Source organism: Tenrec ecaudatus, chromosome 14 (genome assembly GCF_050624435.1).
Source record: "Tenrec ecaudatus isolate mTenEca1 chromosome 14, mTenEca1.hap1, whole genome shotgun sequence".
Taxonomy (NCBI): Eukaryota; Metazoa; Chordata; class Mammalia; order Afrosoricida; family Tenrecidae; genus Tenrec; species Tenrec ecaudatus.
This window is the reverse complement of record NC_134543.1, coordinates 46,729,246-46,742,732: the sequence shown is the minus strand read 5'-3', so window position 1 is coordinate 46,742,732 and position 13,487 is coordinate 46,729,246. Positions and strand designations below refer to the sequence as shown.

The window sequence follows — 13,487 nt, the reverse complement described above, 5'->3', positions numbered from 1 at the left end:
GTTAACATATTCATTGGTGAGACTCCTTTTCCTTTTTCAATCCAAGATTTTATCCTCCTATTTCCTGAAGCACAATAGCCCAGCTTATTCTCATTCTTGGGAGGAGCCTGGATTCCTCTCAGGAAAACCTGACCAACCCACATATACCAACATTTGGTGGTCCTGAACTACTAAACAGCAAGATCCTCGCCCCGTTCACAAACATGCATGTTGCCTCTCACTGCGAGCTCTGCGTCTACTCACGCACAGCTTCCAGTCGGCTTCTCAGTGTCTTTCTCGAGTGTGGAAACCACAGGGGGGCCAAACGTTTGAGAAAAGCTTCTTCAAGAAATTCAGAAATCAAACTGGAAAAAGAAACTTGGAAGAGAAACGTAATGTGCCCCAAACACTGCAAAACTAATTAGTGGTATAAGATAAAGGAAAAGATACTGTGGTCTTGAAATAAGAATATAAGACTATTTAAAAAATTTAGAGAACAAAATGCTCTCTCCCCATTAAGAGGATAATGGCAAGAATTTTAAAATTTCAAAAGATATATAAGTAACAGATTAATAGAAGAGACAGTAAAGCTGGAGGAATCTAAGTGGAAAGTAAGGCTATAGGATCTACACATGGTCTGGCTAGGTGGCCTAAATTATGAATCAGGTTTTACAGGGGGAGTAAACAGAATTTGTCAATTGACAAAACATAACACGGAAATGCCTGGAATGGGAAGATTGAATGAATTCACTGTATCCTTTTTATTGGTTGAGGGAAGGAAAAAAAATCACTTGACAGTACATTATAAAAGTTCAGAACCTTAAGTATAAGGAGAAGATTTTAAACGTTTACCAGGTAAAGGCACACACATTAAAAAAAAACAAAACAGTATCAAGTTTCTCAAAAGGTTTCTCAGTGGTAGCACGAGAAACTAGAAGACAAGCTAAGCAGACAACCTGGGGTCCAGGAAATGAATCCCGCCTAGAAGACCAGGAAAGCGAGGGAGCATGAATGGATCCTCTGGAACACACCGAGTTCAGGGATTGGCTAGACCGAAAGAGGCAATCTCCGAGAGGGAAGGTTTGTTTTTTCAAACCCAGAAAAATTGAACCAGAAGTTTGAGCATACTGAGAGGAGTTTTCCCGCTTCTGGGCAGAGATTTGGGAACTGAATTACTGATTGAATGGCCTGTGCCATAAATGATCTTAGGTCATTCTTTACCAGGTCTACCTATCCCTGGAAATAGGAGATAAGGCGCAGGTCAAAAGGACTTGGGCTTTCATGTTTGCCATAGTCTTTAAAATTTGTAAATGACAAGAAATCTCTTATGAACTCTTAAACACAAAATGAAGAAAATAAAAAATTAACAAGTTGAAAATTTTTCAAAGACACTTGAAGAGGTTTGGAGTCAATTCTTCAAAGAGATCTAAGTTTTAAACAACTAAAAAGATTATTTTATTATAGGCTTGACTGTTTTTGTTTCTGAATTCATTTGTAGTCCAGCCTGTTGGATTGGGACATTGAGTGGCTTTCATTAGTGTACGGATAAGAATTTTGTTGGAATGAGAATATGCTAGCACCATATATCATACAGATACCCCCTTAGACGTTAATAAAAAAAAAACAAAATAGGCCCTCTAGTAAGTAAGACAGACAGCAGAGCTTACTGAGAGGAAAAGAAAGATGCCCAAGTCAGAGTGGTGAGCTTTAATCACGCCTATGCTTTCATCCTAGACCCACACCTACCTACCTACCTATCTACCTACCTAACCTACCTACCTACCTACCTACCTACCTACCTACCTACCTACCTACCTACGTGTGTCGCCTACAGGACTATTGTGTCCATCTGTCAATTGGAGCAGAAGAAAGATAACGAACGACCTCATGGTCCTCTCAGACAGTGCAGGAGTTCTGCAAGTGATCTCACATTGCTCTGGTTTCTGATTCGGGAAAGCCAAGTTCCGTTATCAGAGCTACCAAATAGGAGTTTAAGAATTGGTATCTCTTTGATCTTTGTTTCTTAATGTAAAATTTGGTGCCTTTTAAAAACTAACGTGTTCTTAGTGATTACTGACCAAAGGCTGACCCAGTCACTTAAGCCAAACCCATTTTTCTGTTTACTGTTTGTTTCTGCCTCCAGGCAGTATTTTAAGAGGGTTTTGATTCAGGTGAATAATGTGTTAAGAATTTTGTCTTTGCTTTCCTCTGGCTGGATATCTTTGTGCAGTAGCACTTGAGATGACTGAGTTTGTTTTGACTCCACAGTGTCGCATGCAGGAGCGTCCATGTCATCCGCTTCCTCAGACACCGGAATGAGTCCCTCCTCGTCGTCTCCTCCACAAAACGTGCTTGCTGTAGAGTGCAGGTGATACATGTTGTCTCTGCCTTCCCAGCAGCTGCTGCCATGGACATAAATCCCCAAGCTCTGAAATACAACCACAGGAAGCACTCAGCTGGTTTGACTTTGCCAAGTGTATCTTGTATACGTTCCCAGGCTGGATTGTATCTACTCCTTGCTCTTTTCTTTCCTCCTCTTGCAAAATATAAGCTGATTGCTAATTGAAGGTTAGGGAGCCTGCCATGTTTGTCATATTTTTCCCCTTTAATTCTTTTCATTATTTGTGAATATACAAAAAGAAGGGCACTTAGCAAATTTAAATTTGTATAATAAAGCTTTCAGGTGTTATAGAATTCATAGACAAGCAAGTGCACACGATAAACATCAAAATATTATCCAGCTGAATAGTTACTGCTGCACTTTCACTAAGATGTATTTTGAACACTTGGTGAGTTAGGGGGTTTATGTTTTTGTGTGTATGTGTGTGTGTGTGTGTGTGTGTGTGTGATTTTATTTTTGTTTTTAATTTTTGTGGAAGCACTTGCTATTTAGAACTGCCAAAGTATATGTTCAGCAGTGTGCCCAGTTTTAAAGGTGTAAATGGGACAAAATAAATTGTGAAAGGAAGTGTAGTTGGCTGAAAACTACAGTTGTCATAAGTCTTCCACTTTTTATAGGATTTTTGAGCACACAATTATGCAAATATTTTAATGTTTATTAATGTTTACAGTGGAATTGTGAATAAGTTTTCAGTGGACTATCTTATCCCTTGACAAAAATATTTTGTCTTTTTTCTATGTAATTTCAGAGTTTTTATTTTGTTACAAAAAGACAAAAATGAAATATATAACAACAATGAAGTTATTTAACAAGATTTCTAAAGCTGAAAATTTTGTGTAAAATAGGTATTATCTTGCAACTTGTTAAATATATTTATTCAGACATTGGATGTTGTATTTTTATGTATTTTTTAAAATATTAATAAAATTGAAAAAAAAGAAAATTCTAGGTGAATTCCCTCTTTGGATGACACTAGCCCTCAGCTGTCCCCTCACAGGCCGTTGTGTGCCGCAGCCGTGCCTGTGTGGAAGGGGTCTGCCTCAGCCTTGTAGCAGAACTCGGAATGGGCCTCTGGGTCAATGAAGTATGTCCTCATGTAGAAACGTTGGCAGTCCTAGTATTTCAGCTGTTTTAAGGATCAAGTTTTGGGTTGCCCTTAAGATAGTTTGTCATTTTTTATGTTTGCTATACTGCCGAATAAATTCCTATCTCCCAAAGTTGAGATGCAACAACTAAGTAAAGCAACTATGTATGCTTTTGTCTGTGAATTGTTCCACAGACTGATACATTTTGTAAATAATTCTTCCAAAATCATGTATTTAAAGCAGTTTTGCATATACAGTATGTAAAAAAGGTGATTTTTAAAAAAATCAAATTTTAAATTCATTTGTACATTGAAAGGGGTTTTTTAAAGCTCCTTTTCTGTGTTTAATATGCTGTAGAGTAATAACCTAGATGCTCTAGACTGTATATAAGGATCTGATTTACAAGAACCAAGTCAGAGCTGAACACTAGTGATGACATAGCATTACTGAAATCATTGTTTCCTAATATCATTTTACCACATTGTGAACTTGTGATTCAGATTCCTTCCATTTTTTGCAGAGAATTAAAAGCAAAAAAAGTACTCTTGTAAAATGCACTTTTTTGTCTTTTCTTTGCAAAGCAGAAATATCTCAGTGTGATATAAAGATGGAGCTCAGCGGACAGTATTAATAAAGGCCATGTTTTAAACATAGGCTTTATCCTTTTAGTTTTCATTTAAATGCTTGCTTTTGTCCTAAGTGCCAATAACTCCGCAGTTGGAACCCAGACTTCATAAAGAATTTCAGTATATTTTCAGGGTTGTCTAAATAAAATATTTATGCCTCTCATTATGAAAATGAAAAAGATGTGCCGTTAAGATCCCGTTCAGGCAGGAGGTCACCTGAGACTCACGCATTACATACTTTAAGGGTGTCTCAGTACCTTTGAGATAGCTAGTTATTGGCTTGAGTTTTAGCCCTTCTAATTGTTATAACTCTGGTAATGAACTGTTAGGTCCTTGCTACAGAACAGAATTGTATACTCATTGAATATAAAGATGGATAGTTAAAATCCTCTTTATTTGGGAGCTGCAAGTGATTTTGAAAGTAGGTGAATACTGAACAGGTGTTACAATTTGAAATTTGTGCATGTCAGTGGACAGTTTCTCAAAACATCTGCGTTTAAGTAAACTTCTACTTGCCGCATGTAAAAGTAAAAGAGTATCTTTAGTCCCCACTAGCTGACAATGGTGGGAGGGGGGCCCTAGTGGCACAGCAGACAACCCGCTGGACAGCTCACCACAAAATCCGTCCTTAAACCTCACCAGCCGCTCTGTGGGAGAAAGACAACATTTTTCTCCTAAGAAGATTTGTAACCTTAGAGGTTGAAAGGGGCAGTTCTACTCTGTCCTGTAGAGTCACTTAAGAGTCAAAATCTACGAGGGCAGTGAAGTTTTTGTTTTTAGATCTGAAAATACTTGGTGTTCTGTACATAAAGTCAGGTTATATGCACATTTATGGGACTGTTTCAGTTAGTCATTTTGTGCTTACATTAAACCTTTGGATTTTTATGGAGAAAATGTTTATATTTAGCATTCTTTGAAAGACTGCTACATTTCTTCTAGGAAATGGCTATAGATTATGGAAATCTATACAAATTAAGCTGTTTGCTGAAGTATCTTCCTTAACATGGCTATCGCCATTGTGAGGAGGACCCCTGGAGGCATCATGGTTACTTGTTAGGCTTCTAACTACAGGGTCACAGTTTGAAACCACCAGCTTCTCTGAGCGAGAAAGATGGAGCTCTCTCCTTCGCATAAAGAGTTAACAGTCTCAAGACACCTGCCGTCCAGGGTCACCATGAATCCGAACAAGGGCAGTGAGTTTGATTTTTGGTTTGTCGACATTGAGAAAGCATTTGAAGGCATATAGAAAGAACCACACATCCCACGTAGTACTAGAATTTCCATTGTCATTTTTGAGTAGTTGTGGACTGGGCCATTTTGCTTAGGCCCAGGAACCATAACAGTGAACAAGATTCTAGTCACTGTCTTCAGGAATGCATAATCTAGTGGGGTGGATGTTAAACAATGAACACATATCATTAATCTGCAGGTGTGATTAGCATGTGAAATTACAGCATGCCAGAGCCAACTAATTTGAGGACAAAGGTGCTAAAGGAAAGCTTTGCTGAAAAAGAAAACATGTGAGACCTAATGAGGCTTGTGAATTGCTTAGGCAAATGAGAGCTGAGAAGGGTGAAAGGTTCTAAGCAGGAGCAAGGGGAGAGGTTGGGGGTGATGAGCCAGAGGCCTGAGCCATTGTCCCACCGGCCACTCAGGCACTGCCCTCTGCTGTCTCTTGCTCCTTTCATGTCTTTCTGCTTTCATCCCCAGTTGCCTGTCCCTCAGTAGCCAGTTTTTACACGAAACTTTTGATGACTTAGCGCCATCAGAATTTCATCAAATTTGTCTCCAGAGCAAATTTCTTTATTATTTCACTTCATAATTTGTATTTGCTTTGCATGTCTTTATATAATATTAGATGACTCGCTCCTGAAGTAGGAGGTCAAATGACGGCTATTTTAATTGAGAATAATTAATGATTCTGAATTCCTGTTTTTTTCTGAATGGTCTTTATGTACAAAGCCAAACATCTAAAAGAGGTGTTCCAGGCTTTTCTCACAAATATGTTAAAATGCAGTTTGTAGAGTATAAAATAGACCCAACTTAAAATGGACCACAGAGCCCAACGGCCAACGTAAGTGCCCAGTGTTATTAAAATAAGTATCTTTCCATCTCTCCCTGTGTCTTCTGCCCTCTGGTTACCAGCATTTTATCCCACTGCAAGAGAAGCATAATGTGCGATAGCGTTCCTCATTTAGTGAAGCTCTGTGAGGTTCTTAGAATGGAATTTGCACTCAAGGAATTTCTTTTTTTTAACTAGAGGAATTTCTAAGGAGTGTATGCTTTGTGTTTTCTCAGAGTAGGAATAGATGGGTTTTTTAATACTTTAAATTTATTGTCAAATCAAACTTTTTCACTGTAAGAAGCCTAAAAACATCTTTTTTCCCTGTTCACACAGGCCCATTATTCATTTTTTACAACAAATAACAATGTTTATGAATTTGATTTTTTGATTAATCGTGAAGTTTATATTCATTTTGCAATCTGTCACGTAGAACTCACTTTGAAAAGTCCTATTCGGAAAAGTTCAAAGAACCTCTGTGCAATAGGATTTTCTCACCGTCACGGTTCTGACTCTGGCAGCCTGGTGTAAACCAGGAAGACACACTTCTGAGTCCTGAGCCATCTTTATATGATCGAGTTAGCTGTCTAAATTGGCATGGCTGAGTTCATTGTTGCAGCACTGGGTCAAAGTGCCTCACTGCGGGTGTCTCTTGTTTTTGTTGGTCATCTACCCAACACAGCCTCGTCTAGCAATTAGTTTTCCCTGATGATGTGTCCAAAGAGAGTGAGGTGAAAGCTTGCCCTTCTTGCTCAAACCAAAAATCAAACTCACTGCCTTCCAATCAATTCTGATTCTTAATGACCCCATGGACAAAGTTAATCCCCGTGAATCTAAATAAATTATGATATACTAACAATAAAATATTATGCCCCTGAAAAAAAGAATAAGGAAGCTATGGTATTTATTGAAGAACAAATTGAGCACACGGATTGCCTCTGGAAGGGCACGGTGGGGTGACTAGCTGAAGAAGAGAGTTGGGAGAAGTCTTTGGTGTCTTCAGGTTTGAATCTTGGGCTGCCAACCCATTACAAAAATGTAGATTTAAGGTTTTAAAAATGTCACTGAAACTAACAATTCAAACTTTTACTAAGTTTTGTTTAAGTTTTCTTACTCAATTTAAAATTTAGTGTTAGAGTTTCAACTTTTGATTTTGTCAATAGGATGATGAGACTCAGAAAGGTCATTTCCCCGTTCAGATAGAGAGCTAAATTGTAAATGGCTATGCTTATAAATCCTGTAAAGAGGATCTGAGTCCTCTGTCATTTCTCTCTGACCTTACCAAGGAACTGCCAAACTATGCAAACAGCACAACTGCTTTGGAAAAGGGTGTAGTAATTTCTTTAAAAGTTAAACATATACACATCACATAACTTAACATTATTATCCTTAAGAGAACTGAAGCTTTATTTTTAAGAGCCTGAGAAAAGGTCAGCAGGTGAGTGCACAGTAATTTGTTGTATACCCATACAATGGAATCCACCTGAACACGAAGGGATAAACTTGATGAATGCAAGAATATAGATGAATCTCAATGCTAAGTGTAAGAAGCCAGACAGTATGCATTAGATGGCTCCATTTATATATAATTCAAGAAGTGTAAACTACTCATAGCAAACCAGTGGTTACCTGGACACTTGGGAGTTTGGTTAGTGGAGAGAGAAATTTTTGAAAGTGGTGAGTGTATTATTATTTTGATTGTGGTGATGATTTCATGGGTCTGTATATAAATTTGTATAGCTTATTAAACATTTAACAATAAAGCCTAAAGCAAAAAATAAAAAGTATAAGCATCTAAACCCAATATCCGTGGTTAGCTAGTATAAAGACTTTGCTGTTGGGTGAAGTCTAGTCAGACCCTCTGTATATTGGAGCACAATATTGCCGGTCCTTTGCCAGTCTCACAGTTGTTGCTGTTTTGTGGTTTGAGCCATTGTGTTGTTGCAGCCGCTATGTCAATCATCATGGAGAGGCTTCTTTTCTGACGAGTCTGCTTGACCAGGCTTGATGCCCCTCTCCAGGGACTGGCTCCTTCTGAGAACATGTCCAAAGTATGTAAGTCCAAGTTTCGTCATCCTTGCTTTTGAGGAGCCACCTGGCGGTACGTCTCCCCAAATAGAGTTGTTCAGGTTGTCCATGGTATATTCAGTATTCCTCGCTAGCACTGGAATTCAAATGCATTAATTCTTCTTTGGCCTTCTTTATTCACTGTCCAGCAAATTTAAAGTGCAGGGCATGGGCCAGGCACACCTTAGACCTCAAAGTGATGTCTTTACTTTTCAACACTTGAGAGCTTTCTGCAGCTCAATGCAGTATGTCATTTGATTTTTTAAAATAATTTAATTGGTAGCTCGTACAATGCTTATCACAATCCATCCATCTATCCATTGTGTCAAATGCATCTGTTGCCATCATCATTCTCAATGTCATTTGATTTCTTGACTGCTGCTTCCAAAGTTGATTATAGACCCAAGTAAAATGAAATCAGGAACTTCAATATTTCCTGCTTTTATCCTGATGTTGCTTATTGGACCAGTTATGACCATTTTTGTTTCCTTTATGTTGAGGTATAATTCATTATTGAAAGTTTAAGTCTTTGATCTTGACTAGTAAGCAACAGATTTTTGCATTCAGCAAGCAAAAGTATGTTACCTGTGTGTCACATGTTGCTATCGCTTCCCGGCCTTTGGGCTAAGATCAAGTATAGTGTCACGGGTTGCTAATGAGTCTTCCTCCAATCCCACCCCATTGTTTAACTTCTTGAGTTTACATGGTAAAAAGATTGATTAAGTGAAAGGATACAACCTTGGCACACATCTCTTCTGATTTTAAACTGTTAGTCCTTGTTCTGTTTGAGTCACGACCTCTCAAATTTAATCAGTCAGCAGTTACTTTTTTTGTTAGTACCTATATTGTACAGCAGAAAGAAATGGGAGAGATTTCTTCTTTCTGCCCAAACCAGTATCCCAAATATATCAGGACCCTTTTGTATTTTTTTCATTTGACCAGAAATTGTGAGCTCTAGCTTCTAAGGTAAGGTATAAATGATCCACCATATTATGTATCAGGGCTGAGTAGAAATGCAATTCTTATTTTTCACATTTTACCTCGACTAAATTGTGTGTTCTCTTCCTCTAATAGCTGAGAATTTCTCAAGTACTTTTGGGAACAAGTTTTATTGTTAAAAATTAAGTATTTACTTGGATTATATTATTTACTCTTTTTTTAAGATTCTGAAAACCCTATCACCTATTTTATTTCAGGAGAAGGGTATGGGCAGAATCACTTTGATTTGAAGGTCAGCTAAATTAGAAGCAACAGTGGCATGAATTTTAGGACATGAAGGATTCTAAAAGGATCCATAAGAGAATGCTGAAACATCCTTTATTTGGAGAGTCAAAAATGTCATTAAAATTTTTTTCATTTCCCTCAAAGGCAGTAGTTCTCCACCTTCCTAATGCTGTGACCCTTTAATATGTTCCTCATGTTGTGGTGACCCCCAACCATAAAATTATTTTTGTTATTTCATAACTAATTTTGGTACTGTTATGAATTGGGTGACCCCTATAAAAAGGTCATTTGACACCCCCCAAGGGGTCACGACACACAGATTGAGAACCGCTGCCCTAAAGGCAAGACCATCCCTTTTTATTGGGATCAAAGATTAAATAACAAACTCAATAGCACTAAATGGGGTTTTAGAGCAGAAAATAGAGCCAGGTTTCTCCTGCAAGTTTTTACAGGAAAATAGGTTTATGAATCATAGTTGGTTTTCCTCTTGATTAAATCCCTCTCCCTCCTACCCAGAAGCCCCTGGAGTCTGAAGAGCACAGGCATAACTAAGCAGATACACAGCCGCCATGGTGGGATCTGTGACTAATGGACAGTCAAGCCCAGGGAAGCCCCCAGGGCTGGCAAGCACTAACCACACTCTCAGGGAGAACAAAATGGACACTGAAGGTGCCACCCACCAGTTGAAGAGGCGGACACTGCACTGGGTTGAGGATGACTTGGATGTGCTCTGTTCACTGTGCATCCACAGTGATCCACAGCCACTGTGAATAAGAGAGACCCGGAATAGCAGTTCAACTCGATGGTGCTACATATCAATCAGAAGAAAGATGAAATTGAGAGTAGTGACCTGCAGGAGGCAGCAGTCTTGGTGTGGGTTGGTATGAACAGCTTTATACTGAATGGGCAGCTGCAACCCTCTCACACATTTGCTTATTAACCTCAGGGGCTGTTCTTTGAACTTGAATGTCCACATTGGTTTCTATTGCCAACAACCTTTCTGTACTAGAAAAGTAAGCATTTGGTATCCTTGGGTGTTGGGCATGCTTTCTGGAATGGCAGGGTTCTTGGAGCTTGGAGTGTAGCAAATGGCTCATACATGGATACAGAGATTGGATCACACATGCCGGAGGAACCCAGTTTCTCCATTGAGTCTAGTCACAGGGCAAAGACAGGCATCCAGAGTGTAGTGTCTTCTATATAACCTGGCCCAAAAGGCAGCAGTGCTACAGTCCAGGCATTCTTACAAATTGGGAAAATTCTCAGTGTCCTCAGGAAGGCTATAGGAGGCCAGCTAGCAAAGCCAGATATCCATGGCATACTCTTCTCCAGCCCTGTCCAGGTCTTCTTTGTTCCTCTTGCTTTTCTTTATTCCTGGAGACTGTTCTCTCATAATGCTCTCCTCTTGGGCATCCATTGCATCACTGCCGCTGCTGATGTCACAGGGCTCACCAGCCCCCGCAAGAGCTTCCTCTGCAGGAACCTGGGAAGGCTTCCACAGAAATTTTACTTCCTGCTGAACGGCATTGGCTACGGCAGTGATTCTCAACCTTCCTAATGCCGCGACCCTTTAATACAGTTCCTCATGTTGTGCCGACCCCCCAACCATAAAATTATTTTCATTGCTACTTCATAACTCTCATTTGGCAACTGTTATGAATCTGGCAACCCCTGTGAAAGGGTCGTTTGACACCCCCCCTAAGAGGTTGCAGCCCACAGGTTGAGAACCGCTGGGTTATGGTTTCCATGACTCATCTATACTTAATGATGGCCCAATCGAAGTTGGCATCATCTGCCCCATTGAATTGCCCTGAAACTTGAATCACTTCCCTCTCTTGCACATGGCAACCTTGTGGTAGTGAGGCTGGCCTTGCGGGCCTGGGCCCCAGGCCACGTCTGAGCAGAGAACTCGCTCCAGGAGCCATGGGCCAGCTCTGCCCTGCTCCACTGCTGTCCCATACCTACTCTTTCTAACCTTTTCTAAGTTGCCAGTTTAATACCCCAAGACTCCTACCTTAAATTTTGGTTTTATTGTCATTTGTTTGAGTCTTCAGCCGCCATCTCCTCCATCTTTTATTGCTTCTGATTTTCCTTTCTGTGTTCTGCTATTGCTCTACCTCACCTCCGTTTAGCCTTCTCTTGGGACATCCTTTCATTTGACCTGGCCTTGAGATTTTTGTGTGTTATATCTTATCATACTAAAGTATTGCCATAAAACATGAGGGAAGGGCTGGTGTTTAATGTAGAGAAGTGATAGTAAAAGGACTATACATGCAGATGAATACAAAAATATGGATAGAATGCATTATTGTGTATACCTTGTACTCGGGATTTTAGGAGAATGACTCAGTGTGACAATAACAGACTTTAAAAGGAGATTTCTAGTTCTGTGAGATGATAGATTAAATTGATAAAGCTCTATGTAGACATATCAAGAAAAAAAGGAATGCGTATCAAGAATAAAAGAGGAGACATTGTTAGAGATTCTGTAGTTACTAAATAACAATAAGAATATCATGGACAAAAGATACAAAACATCGTGGACAACACTCCTGATAACTTCAACAACCTAAAATCCTGAGAGAGACTAAATGCAGTTCTCCCTCTGTCACTATTAATGCTGGGTCAGATCTTACACATCCTCCAGACTTCCAAGTGTGCTCAAAATTTCCGAGCGGGCTTTAAGCATGGGGTCCCTAGAGCCCCTCACTGACCAGCTGGTTTCAGATTCAGTCTCACTAACTCCTACCTCAGACTTCGTAATTCACTAGCATGAATGAGACCTTAGGAGAATACTGTACTTAGCACTAGTTTTATTTCAGCCAAATGTACAAATGAGATTCAGAGGACAAGGTCTGGGAGGGTCTCAAATCCTTCACAAACCAACAGATACTACCCTCCGAGCATCAATGTCTCATCAGCCAGAAGGCGCACCTGGCTTATGCCCAGCTTTCTACCAGGGTTACATTCAAATCACCCTGAAAATTAAACAATTCTCTCCCAAAATAAAGAAGGGATACTTTTGAGTCACCGTGGACAGCATTAATTACTCTGACACCAAAGCCTGACAAAGGCATTGCAAGAAAACTAAAAGAACATTTAAAATGTATGCAAAAAGTCTCATCAGCATTTTAGAAAATCAAATCCAATGAAATATTAAAAGTAGACGTTTGTAAAAAAATCCACGATCTTTTAATTGTACTTTTCCACAAACTTTTTGAAGACCTTTGAAGTTAAATTACTTGGTATGGCTCTTAAATGCTTAGTTTTATAATTCATCAAGTGATTGGTGGGAGAATGCAAACATTAGGTGTAGAGGACTTTAAGCTCAAGGATTGGTCAGTCCTGTTATTTCGATAGATGTGAAGTGAGCCATTTCAGAAGCAGGTTCAGAGTCCTAGGATCATCAAGAACTAACTGCTCTGGAGCAGTGTGTGTCCAAGATCCCTGCAGAGAGAGGTGGAGGCAGCGACAGCTTCCTGACCCACAGGAACTCCTGTCAAGCTGAGTGTGTTCAGGCAGGAGACCAGAGAGAGAGCATCAGCGATACAGGGGCTTTGTACCACGTGCCTGAGCAGGGAAAAGACCACAATGCCACGCGGCTGAGAGGCTGAGGACAACAGACAGGCGTGCTCACCAGCACGGCTGAGAAGGGGTGCGAACGCAAGAGCGATAGCCTTCATTTTTGCTGGTCCTAATTTCTTGTAACCTTTTACCTTCCTTAATAACCTCCATCATTGTAGTATTGTGAAATGGAACTCTCCTCGTGTGTGGCTGGCGGTCAGACGTGGCCCCCAGGTCATTTCCTCAAGGCCCCTTCGACAACACGGGCTTGGGGGGGGGGGTTATCTCAGGTCTGCAGGGTCGGGCTGATAAATTCAAAACAAAACAATGTCGGCACCGTAGTAACAGGCTGAGAAAGAAAACCCATGGCCGACATCCCCCCGGGGATTCCCGTGGGAAACGCTCAGCTCGCGGGGCAGAGAGGGAGCACGAGGGCGCTCTGACGGGCGGGCAGGCCGGCCCCGGCCAGTATGTTTCGA

At 40.2% G+C, this 13,487-nt stretch overlaps 1 protein-coding gene and 1 pseudogene across 2 annotated transcripts in view; one reads left to right on the top strand and one right to left on the bottom strand.

Moving 5' to 3' along the window:
* The window catches only part of ARID4A (AT-rich interaction domain 4A), a 75,330-nt gene extending 71,357 nt beyond the window's left edge, over nt 1–3,973 (top strand). For both annotated transcript variants that reach the window (XM_075531901.1, XM_075531902.1), the window contains one exon: nt 2,248–3,973. In XM_075531901.1, the coding sequence (XP_075388016.1) occupies nt 2,248–2,351 (104 nt within the window). In that variant the 3' untranslated portion in view covers nt 2,352–3,973. The remainder of the gene's footprint in view (nt 1–2,247) is intronic.
* A 6,279-nt stretch (nt 3,974–10,252) lies between these two features.
* Nucleotides 10,253–13,179, bottom strand: LOC142426569 (transmembrane protein 183-like; annotated as a pseudogene).
* Between the last annotated feature and the right edge of the window lie 308 nt (nt 13,180–13,487).